Source organism: Narcine bancroftii, chromosome 10, assembly GCF_036971445.1.
Source record: "Narcine bancroftii isolate sNarBan1 chromosome 10, sNarBan1.hap1, whole genome shotgun sequence".
Classification (NCBI taxonomy): domain Eukaryota; kingdom Metazoa; phylum Chordata; class Chondrichthyes; order Torpediniformes; family Narcinidae; genus Narcine; species Narcine bancroftii.
The window spans coordinates 103,990,582-104,008,872 of record NC_091478.1 but is presented as its reverse complement, the minus strand read 5'-3'; the positions used below and the strand labels follow the sequence as shown (position 1 = coordinate 104,008,872).

General features: G+C 41.7%; 1 protein-coding gene across 2 annotated transcripts in view; it reads left to right on the top strand.

The window, feature by feature from the left end:
- Positions 1 to 11,628, top strand: part of emc8 (ER membrane protein complex subunit 8) — a 30,091-nt gene extending 18,463 nt beyond the window's left edge. Inside the window, exon 5 of one of the 2 annotated variants that reach the window (XM_069902135.1) lies at positions 10,067 to 11,628. In XM_069902135.1, coding sequence (XP_069758236.1) covers positions 10,067 to 10,124 — 58 coding nt within the window. In that variant the 3' untranslated portion in view covers positions 10,125 to 11,628. Of the gene's footprint in view, positions 1 to 6,245; positions 8,932 to 10,066 lie in introns of those variants that run through there. The other variant, XM_069902136.1, reaches the window with a different exon arrangement.
- The last annotated feature ends 6,663 nt before the right edge of the window (positions 11,629 to 18,291 follow it).

The window sequence follows — 18,291 nt, the reverse complement described above, 5'->3', positions numbered from 1 at the left end:
CGTCCACTTCATCTCCTCCATCGTCCACTTCATCTCCTCCATCGTCCACTTCATCTCCTCCATCGTCCACTTCATCTCCTCCATCGTCCACTTCATCTCCTCCATCGTCCACTTCATCTCCTCCATCGTCCACTTCATCTCCTCCATCGTCCACTTCATCTCCTCCATCGTCCACTTCATCTCCTCCATCGTCCACTTCATCTCCTCCATCGTCCACTTCATCTCCTCCATCGTCCACTTCATCTCCTCCATCGTCCACTTCATCTCCTCCATCGTCCACTTCATCTCCTCCATCGTCCACTTCATCTCCTCCATCGTCCACTTCATCTCCTCCATCGTCCACTTCATCTCCTCCATCGTCCACTTCATCTCCTCCATCGTCCACTTCATCTCCTCCATCGTCCACTTCATCTCCTCCATCGTCCACTTCATCTCCTCCATCGTCCACTTCATCTCCTCCATCGTCCACTTCATCTCCTCCATCGTCCACTTCATCTCCTCCATCGTCCACTTCATCTCCTCCATCGTCCACTTCATCTCCTCCATCGTCCACTTCATCTCCTCCATCGTCCACTTCATCTCCTCCATCGTCCACTTCATCTCCTCCATCGTCCACTTCATCTCCTCCATCGTCCACTTCATCTCCTCCATCGTCCACTTCATCTCCTCCATCGTCCACTTCATCTCCTCCATCGTCCACTTCATCTCCTCCATCGTCCACTTCATCTCCTCCATCGTCCACTTCATCTCCTCCATCGTCCACTTCATCTCCTCCATCGTCCACTTCATCTCCTCCATCGTCCACTTCATCTCCTCCATCGTCCACTTCATCTCCTCCATCGTCCACTTCATCTCCTCCATCGTCCACTTCATCTCCTCCATCGTCCACTTCATCTCCTCCATCGTCCACTTCATCTCCTCCATCGTCCACTTCATCTCCTCCATCGTCCACTTCATCTCCTCCATCGTCCACTTCATCTCCTCCATCGTCCACTTCATCTCCTCCATCGTCCACTTCATCTCCTCCATCGTCCACTTCATCTCCTCCATCGTCCACTTCATCTCCTCCATCGTCCACTTCATCTCCTCCATCGTCCACTTCATCTCCTCCATCGTCCACTTCATCTCCTCCATCGTCCACTTCATCTCCTCCATCGTCCACTTCATCTCCTCCATCGTCCACTTCATCTCCTCCATCGTCCACTTCATCTCCTCCATCGTCCACTTCATCTCCTCCATCGTCCACTTCATCTCCTCCATCGTCCACTTCATCTCCTCCATCGTCCACTTCATCTCCTCCATCGTCCACTTCATCTCCTCCATCGTCCACTTCATCTCCTCCATCGTCCACTTCATCTCCTCCATCGTCCACTTCATCTCCTCCATCGTCCACTTCATCTCCTCCATCGTCCACTTCATCTCCTCCATCGTCCACTTCATCTCCTCCATCGTCCACTTCATCTCCTCCATCGTCCACTTCATCTCCTCCATCGTCCACTTCATCTCCTCCATCGTCCACTTCATCTCCTCCATCGTCCACTTCATCTCCTCCATCGTCCACTTCATCTCCTCCATCGTCCACTTCATCTCCTCCATCGTCCACTTCATCTCCTCCATCGTCCACTTCATCTCCTCCATCGTCCACTTCATCTCCTCCATCGTCCACTTCATCTCCTCCATCGTCCACTTCATCTCCTCCATCGTCCACTTCATCTCCTCCATCGTCCACTTCATCTCCTCCATCGTCCACTTCATCTCCTCCATCGTCCACTTCATCTCCTCCATCGTCCACTTCATCTCCTCCATCGTCCACTTCATCTCCTCCATCGTCCACTTCATCTCCTCCATCGTCCACTTCATCTCCTCCATCGTCCACTTCATCTCCTCCATCGTCCACTTCATCTCCTCCATCGTCCACTTCATCTCCTCCATCGTCCACTTCATCTCCTCCATCGTCCACTTCATCTCCTCCATCGTCCACTTCATCTCCTCCATCGTCCACTTCATCTCCTCCATCGTCCACTTCATCTCCTCCATCGTCCACTTCATCTCCTCCATCGTCCACTTCATCTCCTCCATCGTCCACTTCATCTCCTCCATCGTCCACTTCATCTCCTCCATCGTCCACTTCATCTCCTCCATCGTCCACTTCATCTCCTCCATCGTCCACTTCATCTCCTCCATCGTCCACTTCATCTCCTCCATCGTCCACTTCATCTCCTCCATCGTCCACTTCATCTCCTCCATCGTCCACTTCATCTCCTCCATCGTCCACTTCATCTCCTCCATCGTCCACTTCATCTCCTCCATCGTCCACTTCATCTCCTCCATCGTCCACTTCATCTCCTCCATCGTCCACTTCATCTCCTGGTTCAGAGAACCAGGCAGACTGAAAAGATACTAAATAATTAAATTTAATAGCACTAATATCATTGTGCAGCACCCTGGCGTTATCTAGTGCCATAAATAACTCCGTTATCAGCGGGATTGATCATACTCATTCAGCCCAGGTCATCTCAGATTGTGAGGTCTTGGGTGGGCTCTAACTGGGCAGAATTTGGGCGCAGGGGAGAGAGAGAGAGTACTGGTGGTGGGTCCCCATCCCACTACTGCCCAGCCCAACCCTGAGAAATTCCTGTGCCAGGGAGCCCAAGCATCACAGAGAGAGAGGGAATGTGATTCTTGTCATGGTGTCGGATGGAGCCTTTGTTCACATTGGCAGTGATAAAAGATGTTGTTCATCTCCTAAATTCTACCATTAGGAAATCCTGGGAACACTCAGCAGGGCAGGCGACCTCTGCAGAAAGAGTAGTGTGTTTCAGCTAATGATCTTGGGTCCTCTCTTCAATATGCTGCCTGATTTGCTGAATGGTTCCAACCTTTTGATTTTTCCATCACAATTCCACTCTGTGCCTTTCTCTTTCGTGTCTTTGATACTTATTCTGCAGGAGTAAAGCTCAGGGGAGGGTGGTCTAATCTGTGGGTGTTGGGTGAGTATGGCAGGAGCAGGTCAAACATGGTGCCAGTGACAGATGTCATGGGTCAGGGTAGAGCTTTGCCCTGGCATTATGTCCACTCTGCTTTGACCACCCAATAGAGCTGGGTGTGTCAGGCAGGTTGAGAGGGTCTTCCCCAAGTCCCACTCTCCATGTCCAGCCAAGACAGATAATCAGATGTCTGCCATCCCACACCAAGGAATAATTGGAAGGAATCGAGTGAAGCTGATGCTAGGTGAGATGACACGAGGCGAGGTTCTGGCAGATGCATCCTCACCAGTCCGTGCCAGTACTAGGCCCTGGACCTTCACTGCTCTCGCAGACCCTTACTCAGCTCATGCTCTCAATCCTGATGAAGGATTCCAGTATTGGTGTATTTCTTATTCTAGCAATCTAAAATAAACTTAACAGTTTCAGGTTTTGTGCTTTTCATTTTTCTACAAAACATCTATTTTTGAAAATCAAAGTTGGCTATTTGTTTGGGGGTGGTGCATGTAGTTGGCCTTGCCTAGAGACCAAAATAGTCCTGCATCCAAGAAACTGCTTCAAAGATGATGGTGTTGCTCATGCTTGGAGCTGAGGATCTTAATTTGTCATGCTGACGGCTGCAAAGAATATAGGGTGTCTCCTTGAATTCTTGCATGAGACAGACATATGCATCCATAACTGCCCTGCCTTGCCCTTTTAGTAGATTCATTCTGAATGTATTATGTTACTCTGCGGAACCTTACTTTTTGCCACTGTTTACTGCATTGACTAACTGCTTTTCATAATGTAACCTGCAGAGGGTGTGAAATGCTTTGGGGTGCCCTGAAATTATGGAGGATACTATATGAATGCCTATGCCATGTGCGTTCTTTTAATTGCACAATTAATTGAAAATTAACAATGGCCACATTTTTATACCCTCCCACCACAAGTTACAAATTTTTAAAAAAATGTTACTTGCCTAAGGTAGCAGAATGTTGAGCACCGTCATGCCAAGCACTGGTGCACCTCAGGGTTGTGTGCTTAGCTACTGGCCTCCAACTTCAACACCAAATCCAGCTCCTATAGAGTTTGCAGATGACACATTGGTGATTGGCCTCATCAGCAAGAACAATGAGTCACACTACAGAGAAGTGATGGAAAATATCATGTTGTGATGCGAGAATAACAACCCGAGTCTCAATGTGAATAAGACGAAGGAGATGATTGTGGATATCAGGAGGAATAGGGACAACCACCCTTCACTATATAGCAATAACTCTGTTGTAGAGAGTACCAAGTTCCTTGGAGTCCACTTTAGTAGTGATTGGATATGTATCGTCTCCTCGCTTGTCAGGAAGGCACAACAACGACTGCATTTCCCGAGAAGACTTTAGCAGGCAAGGCTATCAGCCACCATCCTATCAACTTTCCACGAGAGCTCTATAAAGAGTGTAGTGGCTGGCTACATCACAGTGTGGTTCAGTTGCTGTAAAGTATTGGATTGGAGGTCAATGCAGAGGACCATAAATGCAGCAGAGGTCATTGGGTCTACCTCCCCTCCATTGACGTGATCTACTGGGATTATTGTCGAAAGAGGGCTCAAAATCGTGAAGGACCCCTACTACCCTGCACACAGCATCTTCCAGCTACTCCCATCCAGAAAAAAGGTACAGAAGTATCAGAGCCAGAACCACCAGGCTGAGAAACAGCTTCTTCCCACAGGCACTGAGACTCTGCCATTATTTAACTATTTATTTTTATACATGTACTGCATATACTGTAAACTGCTTGTAAATGTTTGCTTTGTCTGTGTTTGCATGTTTTTTACACCGAGGTCCTAAGATTGCCATTTTTTCCAGTTGTACTTTGTAATCAAGTGTTAATAAATTTGAACTTGATTCAGATACTGAGTTTTTCCACTCGTGACTTAACCAGAATGAATAAATTGCTGCATCTTAACTTTGGTGGCAACAATTGTCAAAACTGAGTGATGCATTCCATACACCATTGCCAATTTGAAGTTTTATTCCTCAATTTATCACTAAATTATGCTTTAGAGCAATTTCATTGAAGCAGTTAATGTGTGTGAAGAAACCTAGCTTGCTTAGTTTAAAAATGAGCATCTTTTTCTCATTCTCTGGAGAGAGTGTAATTATGGAAGTGCTCAAGATGTTTCTCTTATCCCTCGGTCTTTGGTTCTCGTTCTGACAAGTCTTTTTATGGTTTCTGCATTAAACAATCCTGTGATCTTAAAAAGATGATGTAAAATGCATTTCCCTTCATGATTCGGCTTTGTCTGTTTCCAACAAAAGAGGCAGAAAAAGATAGTCTTACTTTCAAAAGCAAGGCTTCTTATTGTCTGCCTCAAGCTAGAAGCAGACAAGCCAAGTGGTGAAGGGAAACCAATGTTACACTCTCTGCATTTTATAACTTAAAAGTTGACTGATCAGAGTGGGATCAGTAATTTCAAAGAAAATGCTGGAAATACACCTGAAAGTACAGTAAATGTTGGTTATTGTCCCCTGAGAATTGATAAGTTTATCCTTCCAGCTGTTTTAGGTGTTGAATATTCCCAAGGTTCCTTTTGTTTCAGTTGGAAGTTGGTAATAGAGTTTACAGTGTGGAAATGGGACCTTCTGCACAACTCTTCCACCCTGACAAAGGTATCTTCCTGACCTAGTCTAGTTTGCTTTAATTGGCCCCTCTAACCCTTTGCTATCCATGAACCTGTTCATATTTCTTATTGCAAACTGTTGAAATTGTACCTGCCTCAACCACTTCCTCTGGCAGACCCAACCAACACTTAGAAAATATGTTAGTCTTTCTCCTCTCACCTTAAACCTGAGCCCTCTAGTTTTGGACTCCCCTATCCTTGGTATAAAGACAGTCTGCTTTTATCGATGTCCCTCATTTCTCTAAATCTCTGAGGAATTCCCTCGGCCTCCTTTGATCCAGGAAAAATTCTCCAACTGTATCCAGTCTCTCCTTGTAACTCCAGTCCCAGCAGCATCCATGTGAATCTTTTGTTCATCTTCTCTCGCATCCTTGATCACAGTTGAATTTTACTTTTTTACCAATTTAAATTCAAAATTAAAAGAATTTTGGCTCCAATATGCAAGGAGGGGATTTAACAAGAAACATGCAAAAAGCTGAATAAGAGTTGTGCTTCCTCGAAGAGAATAATGGTTAGATATTTTGTACATTCCAACATTTTGTGTTGATTCCTTCTTGGAACAAACCCTTTATTTTGTTCATTTGCATGATTTTTTTTGTCTATAGAGATTTTTGTGAAGATTGGTCGGAGGTGCAGAGAATTGCAACGTGTCTCCTGGATAGTAAATCCTATGATTCCTTGGTGGATTTTGATAACCACATGGATGATCTCAGGAATGACTGGACAAACCCAGAGATCAACAAAGCCGTCCTCCATTTCTGCTGATTCACCTCTGAATTTGCTGGGACATTTTCTTCATAAATGGAAGCCAACAACTGTCTTTAGCTTTCAGGAGATGCCCTTTTGAATGTGAAATCGGCAGTAAAATGAAAGTGAAATCATTGAGCACTCCAATTCACTGCCAAGGGTTGGGAAGTGTTTCCATCTGATAATTGAGCCAAGGGTTTATTTGGTTTTCCTCAGGAAAATGGGATTTCAAATTAGATTGCCCTTTTTTTAGTTCAGTCAGATTTCAGATATTTCTAATGATGTGAATTGTGTGCTTTTGAAGTATTCAATCATTACACTTATAACTTGTTTAAAACTATTGAATTTGGTTTAATTAACTTGTCTGTATAACTATTGTTGATCTATTTTTACTCCAGTTGCAAATAAAGTTCACTTTGGGGCAATTGGATTTGAATGAATTTACAAATGAGTTAGTGAGCAAATATTCACTTAAGAAAATGGTTATTTTGAGGTTTGAGACTTTGGACAACCAACTTAATTACATTTCCAAAGTATTTAATTGGCTCTAAATCATTTTGGCTGCCTGAGTTTGTGAAAATACTGCACAAGTCATTTATTAATATTTTGTGGTATTATTCATTTGAAATTGTTCTGTTCAACTGCAAATGTCATTCTAGCACTACATAGGACCCTGACTTTCTCCTTGAGCTCCTGACCCTTGTTTTGTATTCAGGTATTTTGAGAGTGCAGAATAATTTGTCATGTGTTCATCTGTTTCAGGATTAATAATTGTAAAGGTTTCATCCAACTTGGATTTGTTTTTGTTACATGCAAGCTTTCTTAGTGCACCACTGATCTTCAAATTAAATCTGTGAGCAATCTAGTGTCTAAACTTTTTTATACACTAGTCTTGTTTCTCTTTTGATTTGAAGAATTTACTTGGGATCTGACATCTGCAAATAAGTTGCCAAGTTTTTGGCTATTGTGCATGAATTGTTTCATTCAACTATTATCCCACAAAACAATTCAAAGCTGCGTTATTGCATTGAAAGAAAATTAAATTATTTGTTTTCCCCTGGTTAACATCCTTGTGTAATCTGACTTTTTTACTATTTCAGTTCAGAAGTTAATGTCATATGGTTTAAGTTGTACTACAAGTGCAAAACTTTTTGATTAATCAAAAAAATGTCAATTTTATTGAGTTAAACAAAAAAAATCTGCAGATGCTGTGGTCTAGTGCAATACAAAGAAGTGCTGGAGAAAATCACCGAGCCATTTAACAACCACAGGAAATAAAAAGTAACCAGCGTTTTGGGCCTGAGTACATGGGGAATGTGAGAAGTTGTTGAAGAAGGGCTCGGGGCTGAAACTATAGCTCTTTTCTTCCTTAGGATGCTGTGTCACCTGAGTTTTCATTGAATTGAATGTATATTTTGTAACTAAGCCATGGATTAAAGAATGCTGGAAACACTCGGCATGTTAGACAGCAATCTGTAGAAGGAGAAACAGTTAACATATTTTGGTTGATAACCTTCCTTCATGAAGTTCTTTAGCTTGTGATGTTAATGTTTTGTGGATGATGTTTTTAATATTAAAGATTTTCAATTGCATGTTTTTTTCAAGCCAGTTAACTGAAAAAAGACTTGCTGGTATTTTGCGCTAACCCGTAAGGCAACAAGACAGACTTGAGCTTTTTGGACTGAGGGGGATGGGAATCTATTTGTAATCATCTATACTACCAATTTTCTGGCAAATCAAATTTGAAAAAATTATTGGTCCATTCCTGACGAATGTTCAAAGTGGAACTGCAGTTTTTCTGGGTCTTCAACATGGAAGCTTTTTGGAACAGCAAAAAAAATGTTTTGGTTCAACAATGGAGACATTCATACATGTTTACAGAATGCAAGCCAGAGACATGAGTCCTGTTGAAGAAGCAATTGTCATTCTTCCTCTTCCCTAACCCCAACCCCCACCCCACTGAATCCTCTTTGGTCTGAAAGCATTTGCCAGAAAAGTTTGTTTAAAGTTGTTCACAGATCAGCTGTGATCTCATTGGGATAATGTTTGAGGGAGTAAATAGCCAGTGACTATTCCTTTTGAAGGTTTCATACTTTGGACTTTGTTCTAACAAGCCACTTGAAATCTACTTTTTAAAAGGTTATTTAAATATAAACATTTCAAACTTGAAGGAATATTTTAATAAAAAGGGCCTTGAAATTTGATAGGGTGATGGTGGAAGTAAAACTGCTATATCTGTTTGGAAATTATTTCCATCCTTTGAGTACAGCAGTTACTGTCTGTTAAAGCAAAACCCGTTGTGTCAAATGGCAAGAGTGCACCAAGAACTGGTGGCGTAATGGACAATTTGTGGGTTGCAAGTGGTGAGGAGAAATTGTTAATAGCTTAAGTAAAATCTGAAATGTAGTTAGAATATTTTGATAGTTGACTCAAAGCATTTATTCTCAGATCCTGAGTGCTCTTTCCATTTCTTGCATTGTACTTATTTCACATTTCCAGTCATTGATTTTCATCTCCAATAAAAATGACATTATTTTCAGTGTCTTTTTTTCTAAATGAATGTTTGATTGGTGCAGCACAGGAATTAAGTTGTTTTGATGCTTTGCTAAGAACCACCAAGGCAAATCCCACTTTGCAATGGAAAAGTCACATCTTTGTCAACTCCCAACAGAATAGGGAGCTCAGAATCATCTGTGCATTCAAACATTGTTAGCTCATTGTTTACTTTTTTCCCCTCTGTTTAAATTGCCATTTAGCCTATTGTCAGGTCTCAGCATTCCTATAGGTGTTATTCTACCTCACCTTTTCTGTAAACTTCTGTGCCCTTAATTCTGACCCGAGTCTCCTACCACTTGCTGTAACTAGCAAGTAACCAATGAGAAGGACCCTACAGACATGGGAGAATGTGTAAAACTCCAAGGTCAGCACCCCAGGGCAGGATTGAATGGAAAGTTTGTACAAAAGCACTAATGGTGCCCTATTCACATAGGCCACTTAATAGAGAAAATAGTGCATTGTTAGTGGTTTCATTGCCAGAGTCCCTGTCTATGCTGCTCTAAAACACATGCGAGGAATCCTCTTCCACGATTGCCAGGTGTGACTTTTTTTTTGCTAATGTTTACTCAACATCTGTAAAACCTTGTTCTGTAGATCACCACAGTTTTGAAGATCTCTTTTTAATAAATTCAATGGCTCTCTTTATTGAGTAACTAAATCTGAGTAGTTTAATAAACAATTGCTGGAGAAACTCAGCCAGTCGCGCATCATTCAGAGGAAGCAAATTTGGATAACCAATGCTTCAGGCCTCAGCCCTTCAAGGTATGTGCAAAAAGCAGGCAGGTGTCTGAATAAAAGGGTGGGGGAGGAGCGCAATCCCCACGGGCAAGAGTTTATGGTTGGATATGGGTAGGAAGGCTGAGGATGGGGGAGGGATATCTCTGAATGGAGAGGGAAGAAGGTGGAGTGCTGGAGAAAAGGAGACAGGAGAGGCCTAACGGAAACTTGAGAAACTAAATCTATATATTTCTCAACTTTAATTATGTGACTGCCCAAGTTTTTGAAACTACAATTGTTTTTTTAAGTGCAAAATTTACAATTCTATATACATTTGTAACTTGGTTTCAGCTTGTTCCTCAATTCCCAAAACTCTTCTTGGTAAATATTTTTTATTCCTTTCAAGATTTGCCAGAGATGGCTCAAAAGGAAAACAAGTTACCAGAGGGAAAAACTGGAAATGATTGGCATCAGTGATCAACTATGGAGCCACAGAAGATTGGCAAGGTGCACAATGAGTATTTTTTTTACTGTAACGGAAGACATTAGGACTGGGGGACTTGGGGCAATTGATTGTAATGTCTTGAGAACAACCAGTTTCACATTTGTGAAGGTCCTGATTTATATGATGATAGACTCTTGGACCTGATCAGATACATTCAAAGATACTAGGAAGCTAGAAAATAAATTGCAGGTACGCTGGTTGAGATTTGAGTCATCAGGTGAGGTGGCAGAAATCTGGAGAGTGGCAAACGTTGAGCCTTCAATCAAGATAGCAGGGAAATTCTGAACTCGGGCCAGTGAGCCTAATATATGTTGGAAAGTACTGAAAGTATTCAGAAGGGAATGACATACATGCACTTGGACAAGAGCTGACTGGGGATAGTTGGCATGGTATTGTAAGTGGGTGGTCATGATATACAAATCTGTATGTTTTCAAAGATGTGACCAAGAAAGTTAATGAGGGCAGAGATGGCTCCTTCCATTCAGTGAATGTTCTATACCAGTGGTCATCAACCTTTTTCTTTCCACTCTCATACCACTTTAAGTGTTCCCTATGCCATAGGTGCTCTGTGATTAGCAAGGGGTTGCTTAAGGTGGTACGTGGGTGAAAAGAAAAAGTTTGAAAACCACTGTTTTAATTGTACCTCATTGACTCATTATGTGTACAGTTTCAGAACTCAAAAGGAAATGGACCAGTGACCATTTTTCTCCAGCAAAATATTTCAGTAACAATGGGTCTAGAGTAGTGGTTCTCAACCTTCCCTTCCCACTCACATCCCACCTTTAGCAATCCCTTACTCATCACAGAACCCCAATGGCAAAGGGATGACTCAAAAGTGAAATATGAGTGGAAAGGAAAAGGTTGAGAACCACTGCAATAGATAGTCAATGTTTTTGGCTGGTTGAAGAGTTGGGATAATCAAATTTGGGTCAGAGGGTCTGTTTCAATGCTGTTCATCTCCAATTCTGGAATTTTCCTTTTATTTGTTTTCACATTAATTGCATCACATTTAAGAATTAGTATAGAAAATATTAAAATATCCTAGCAGCAGAAAAGAGATGTTTATATGCATGGAATGCTTAGGTTAAGCACTAATCCAACAACATTTGCCCCTCCTCTATTTAAAGACCTAGTTATTAGATTAATTAATTAATTTAAGGGGTTTTTGCTCAAATCTACTTTCAGCCTCCATATTTAAATTACCAGCTGTTTCAATCTCTGATCAGGCAACACAGCAGTAAAATTGACATTTGGGTCTCTACACTCCTTTTGAATTGAGTGATTTATAGCTAAGAATATCCCAATTAACTCGCATATTCTATATCCAAACCTGCTGGGTATCTTGATGGGCCATCCACTGTCAGTTGCAAGCACATGACCTATTAAGGTGTGTAATGGAAATATTATTAACGGCTTCCAAAATATATTCTTTCAATAAAACTAATGTCACATGAAAAATGTCACTTTTGCGGTGATGGTCAAGTTCATTATTGGGTTGTGCAACCACAACCCCAGCGAAACAGGGATCTCTGGTCCTCTGCAAAAACATGCAAATACACATCTGTACATAACACACATAAAGGCAAATGATACACATGCTGTATGTGTCTCTTTTTTCTCTTTGGCTTGGCTTCGCGGACGAAGATTTATGGAGGGGGTAAAAGTCCACGTCGGCTGCAGGCTCGTTTGTGGCTGACAAGTCCGATGCGGGACAGGCAGACACGGTTGCAGCGGCTGCAGGGGAAAATTGGTTGGTTGGGGTTGGGTTTTTCCTCCTTTGCCTTTTGTCAGTGAGGTGGGCTCTGCGGTCTTTTTCAAAGGAGGTTGCTGCCCCCCAAACTGAGGCGCCAAGATGCACGGTTTGAGGCGATATCAGCCCACTGGCAGTGGTCAATGTGGCAGGCACCAAGAGATTTCTTTAGGCAGTCCTTGTACCTTTTCTTTGGTGCACCTCTGTCACGGTGGCCAGTGGAGAGCTCGCCATATAACACGATCTTGGGAAGGCGATGGTCCTCCATTCTGGAGACGTGACCCACCCAGCGCAGCTGGATCTTCAGCAGCGTGGGAGCGCTTTCATCCCTAAAGTCGAAGCTGTATGTAAACATATAAAAATATGGTCTAATAAATAGTAGAGTCTCTGAGGGTTATTATGAGTGGTTCATTTCAGTCATTCATCAGTCTCCCTGCCAGTGGGAAAAAGCTGTTCAGGCTCTGCTACTCCTGAATCTCTAACTCAACGGGAGTAGCTGAAAGATGTGTGTGGGGTGGTATGAGAATAGACCAGACATCTGTGTTAATTATCTCGTGAGATTCCAGCTATTCTGAATTCCTACATTTTCCAACTGGGAATTCATTCTGAATGAATAGGCACCCTACTTGTGATTTGAATTTCTTGAATCATTGTAACTGGAGATGTGGAGGCAATCTTAGCCTCAATATTCCTGTTCAAATTGGGAGGAAATCTGAGGATTCCAGGAAACACACCCTGTTATAGGGGAATGTGAAAATGGAACCCAGGTCACTGGACCCATCAAGTAGCAGCTCTACCTGTTACGTTGCTTCCAAGTTGTTAACTACAAAGCCCTCAGTGTTTGGGACAAAGGTGTATATTTTTCCCCTTTATTTGCCCCTGTGCTCCAAACAATTCACACATAATTACAGTGCACATTCTAGACGTTATTCAAGGTTATTAGTATACATTTCAGTTTGACCATGTAGAACTGACAGCACTTTTTATACATAGTCCCCCCATTTCAGGGCACCATAATGTTTGGGACATTTGGCTTCACAGGCATTTGTGAGTGCTCAGGTGTGTTTAATTGTTTCATTGGTCCAGGTAACAGAGAGCTCAGCTTGCTTTTAAGCTTTTGATCACCTTTAGAGTCTGTTTTGCCATTTTTCAACATGAGGACCAGAGTTGTGCCAAAGAGGCTGAAAGACGAGAATAAGTAAGAGACGTCACACAAACGTTAGGATTACCAACATCAACTGTTTGGAACGTCATTCAGAAGAAATAGTGTATGGTAAGCTTAGTAATTGCAAAGGGTCTGGAATTCCAAGGAAAGCCTCCAACTGCGATGAATCCTCATCATAAGGAAGAAAAATCCCCAAAAGCACGTCCGACAGATCAGAAACACTCTTCAGGAGGCAGGAGTGGATGCGCCAATGACCACTGCGGAAGACTTCATGAACAGAAATACAGAGGCAAGATGCAAACCACGAGTTGGCCACAGAAATAGGTGGCCAGATTACAGTTTGCTAAGAAGTATTTAAAAGAGTCTGCAGAATTCTGGAAAAAGGTCTAATAGGCAGATGAGACCAAGATTAATCAGTATCAGAGTGATGGCAGGAGCAAAGTGTGGAGCCATAAAGGAACTGCCAAAGATCCAAAGCAGACCACCTCATCTGTGAAACGTGGGGGTGTTATGGCCTGGGCATGAGTGGCTGCCACAGGTACTGGCGATGATGTAACTGCTGATGGCAGGAGCAAAATTAATTCGGAGGTGAATAGAAACATCTGCTCAAGTTCAAGCAAATACCTCCAAACTCAATGGACGATGCTTCATCCTACAGCAAGACAATGATCCCAAACTATTGCTAAAGCAACAAAAGAGTTTTTCAAAGCTAAAAAAACTGGAAAATTTATTGAATGGCCAAGTCAGTCACCTGATCTAAAGCCAATTGAGCATGCGTTCCTTATGCTGGAGAAAATGTAAGCCTTGAAACAAGCAAAAGTTTTTAATTTTTTCCTCTTTCAATATTTTTATTAACATTGAAATTTCATATCCAAAAATAGAGTACATTAAAATTCAAAGAGATAGATTACATTTAAATCATATAATTTCATCCAAGGTACCCCACAATTTAATCAAACTGATTATATTGCGTTGATATTTTATTATTTAAAGAAAAAAAGGAAAATCTAAACCCACAACCAGGAAAGAAGCTGTTTGGCCAAAAAAAGACAGAATTTTTATCAGTGATAAATTACCTAATTAATCAACATTTCTTATCTTTAATTTGAAAACTTTATTTATTAATAATTGTAAATCATACAATAAAAAATACAACTAAAGAAAAAACAGAATACATACGTGATATTTTTTGTAAATAATACCCTCTTCAACCCCCCCACCCCTACCCTAACCTCCCCAACCCTCCCCACCACACCTCTAAACTACCCCAAAAGAAAGAAAAGAAGGAAGAGGAGACCACATAACATAAAACTTTTCTATCAATTATTTGCCATGGTTTGGAGCAACACCATCAATGTGTGGGAAAAAGATATATTCCAAATACGGGCTCCAAGTTTTAACAAAAAAGGAATATTTTTTACATAAATTATATGTTACCTTGTCCAACGGAATACAAGATCTCATTTCCAAATGCCATTGCTGAATACTCAAATTAGTCTCATTTTTCCAGGTAATTGCCAAACATTTTCTAGCCTTAGCTAAGGCCAATCTCAAAAAAGCTATTTGACATTTATTTAGTTTTAACTCCAAACTCCATCTCTTAATATAACTCAACAAAAATACTAAAGGATCAAGTGGAACTTTCAATTTAAAAATAGCTTCTAAGAGTTCCTTAAATCTATTCCTAAAAAGGTTTCACCATCTCACATAACCAAGTAGAATGTAAGAAGGAGCCGTCTTCCTTATGACATCTAAAACATAACTTATATTTCCTTAAATTTCTCTGGAATTAAATATAATTGATGAAGAAAATTATCATGAGCCAATCCGTATCTTACATTTGCAATTTTAGTCATACTGTCCTTGCATAGACTCATCCAATCATCCTGAAAAATAGATATAGACAAATCTTTTTCCCATTTTGATCTAGATTTATGAACTTAAGCATTTTATTCTGTAATAAATCAAACATCTCAGATATGAATCCTTTCTTGCTACCTTCAGTAAGTAACATTTCAAATTTAGACCGTCTAGGTAACCATAACATATGCCCAAAATAGTCCAACAATAAAGCTTTAATTTGATGATAAGAAAAAAAGAGTATTTGAAGATATTTCATATTTCTCTTTCATTCTTTGAAATGAAATAAAATATCCCGCTTTGTACAATCTTCTCCAATTTAATACCTTTCTGATCCCACAACTTGCGCATAAAAACGAGATAGTTAAATTTTTTTTAAATTTAAATTTTAGACATACAGCACAGTAACAGGGCCTGCTGCCCAATTGACCTTCAACACTGGTACATTTTGAAGGATGGGATGGAAGGATGGGAGTGATGGATCGGACCTCTAGTCGCTGGCGCTGCAACAGCGTTGTTCTAACTGTGCTCAAAAAATTTATTTCATTTTCAGTTATCTAATGTTTTGAAAAATATGAAGATCCTGATGAGGGTGCACTAAATGTTTCCTGAAATGGTTCATTTCCCTCTCAGGTTAAACTGGAAAATCAGGAAAATGAAGATTTGATAAAATATATAATAACTTGATATATTTATACAAAGTAAACAGGAGGGATATTATTCCTGCCATTCCTCTCAAGAACAACCAGGCATATGATGGGCCAAACATGCAGGAAGATATGAGGGATAAGGTATGAAGTTCTAATCTGATTCATGCGGCCTGTGAGCTTAGAGTGAAAGATAAGTGTAATGTAATAGCCTGGAATTGGCAGGCATGGACTTCTGTGACATAAAAATTCTATGTTTTGCTGTACAGTCTGAGTACTAGTATGTTTGTGGTGAACTGCAAAGAGTTTAGTGTCTAGCATCTAGCACTTTCTAAGATCCCTTTAGTCTGAGGCATGGAGTGAGTAATGGCTTGATTGGTGAAACAGAGGATATTGTGATTTCAGATTAATTTATAGCCCAGCAACTTACAATTTCAGTGTAAAAGGTCACCAGCCAAAATACCGTTTCTGTTTCTCTCTCCATTTTCAATCTGTGTTTTCAGTTTTTATTTATGATTTTTAGCAACTGTAGCATTTTGCTTTTGAAACAAAGCAACAAAATGGAGCTCTAGTTTTTCTTTAGATATTTTGTAATGCTTTAAACTTTCCTATTAAAATATAACTTATTTAATAGAACTTGACTCCAATTTCTTATCAAACCATATAAGATTCAACTCCATTTAGATAAAGCAAAGTCTCTTGGTTGCATTCACTTTGCATTGCACGCATGAGGTCTGTGTTTAAAGAAGGAGGGACCTTGGTCATCTAGTCAGCATGCCGGAGGGCATACAGCAAATGCAGACATAACTTTAATTTGTGGCAATGTAGAAGGACACACCCTGTTACACCAGAGTGATCTCTCAACTTTTCACATCGGAAGGTATGGTTATCAATTATTTCTGAATCATAGGTGAATTTCTTTTATTTGATACCAGTGTTCAAAGATTAGTTATGTTCACCAACAGTCTCAGGCATATTAATCTCTCAAATATCTGCACTAGTTCATTATAAAAGTTTCAGTAAGTCTTTTTATTTGTTTGCAATGTGCAAACGGTCCTCTCCACAGCAACTACACTTGGAAAAGTATTTCACTGAATGTCAAGGAGTTTGACCTGAGTCCAGGAAAGGGTGTGAAGTTGCTGCTTATCAGGAAACTGCAGTTGCTGGAATTTGGAGCAAAACACAATCTGCTGGGAGAATTCATCATTTCCAGCAGCATCTGTGGCAGAAAAAAGAATGGCCAGCGTTTCCAGGCCGGAACCCTTCATCAAGACTGGTGGCTTCTTTTGCTGACAACAGACTCATTCTTTGCTCAAGGTTTCAGCATCTCCAGCTTGTGTTTCTCCCATGGCCTCTTCGCTTTTTTTTCCTCAGGTCGAGATTATGAGAGGGCTCGTTAAGGTAGACAACCAGTGTCTTTTTCCCCAAGGTGGGAGTAGCAACGGCAAGACACATGTACAAAGTGAAGGGAGGAAAGTTCAGGTCAGTTTTTTTTCCACGCAGAGTAGTGGATACTTGGAATGCTTTGCCAAAGGTGATGGTGGAGGCTGGAAGAATAGGGGCATTTTAGAGACTCTTGGACAGGCACATGGATGAAAAATATAGTTTTACGAGGTAGGGAAGGTTTAGGTTTTTTGGGGTAGGTATATATGGGTCAGCCCAACATTGAGGGCCAAAAGGCCTGCCCTGCGCTGTAGTGTTCTATGCCATTCGTATTCACTCTTGGGTGGAAAGCAAAAGTTTGAAAACCACTGTTTTAAAGGTACCTCATGGACTCGTTATGTGCACGGTTTCAGAACTCCAAAGGAAATGGGCCAAGGACAATTTTTCTCCAGCAAAGTATTTCAGTAACAATTGGGTCCAGAGGAGTGATTCTCAACCTTCCCTTCCCCCTCACAGTCCACCTTAAGCCATCCCTTACTCATCACAGAGCCCCGATGGCAGAGGGATGACCGAAAGTGGGATGTGAGGGGGAAGAAGGTGGTTGAGAACCACTGGACCTTGTCATCATTTGCCTGCATTCTCTTGAGAGATGTTCCGAAGAGGGTGGGCACAGAAACGATTCCCCTTTAAAATTCTATTTCCCAGTTCAAGTTTCGATTACTGTTTAAAATTCCTCACAAGTGTTCGTTTCCAGTTCCCGGACTGATGGAACATTCAAAGCTAAAGCATCGTTTGGATTAATGCCAAAATGAAATGCCTATTTTCCAGGCTCAGTGGGGGCTTTGGGAAAAAGTCTACGACTTTACATCATTTGAAACAAGATCTTGGTTGGGGTTAAGGGTTGTGTGATTCCACATTCGGGGCCACAGCCCCGGGGGAAGGTCCACCCCGAGAAGGGCAGAGGGCAGCCCACCTTGGTTTGTGGCCAGGAGTCCGGGGAGCGCCGTGGAGGGGCCAGTTTACAGCCAGACTCTGCGAGCCGCTCCCTGCAACGTGTAAGCACTGAAGCCCTCACTCGCCGGGTCAGCGCAGCGACAACGCTGTAATCCGTCGGCAAGAGTCCGGTCACAGACCGGGGAGGCGAGGGGAAGGGGGGGAAAGGGGAGGGAAGGGGAAAGGGGGAGGGGAAGGAGAAGGGGGAAGGGGAAAGGGGAGGAGAAGGGGAAAGGGGGGGAGGGGGGAAAGGGGGGGAAGTGGGAGGGGGAAAGGGGAGGGAGGGGGGAAAGGGGAGGGAGGGGCGAGCAAGTTTCCAGCCCAGACA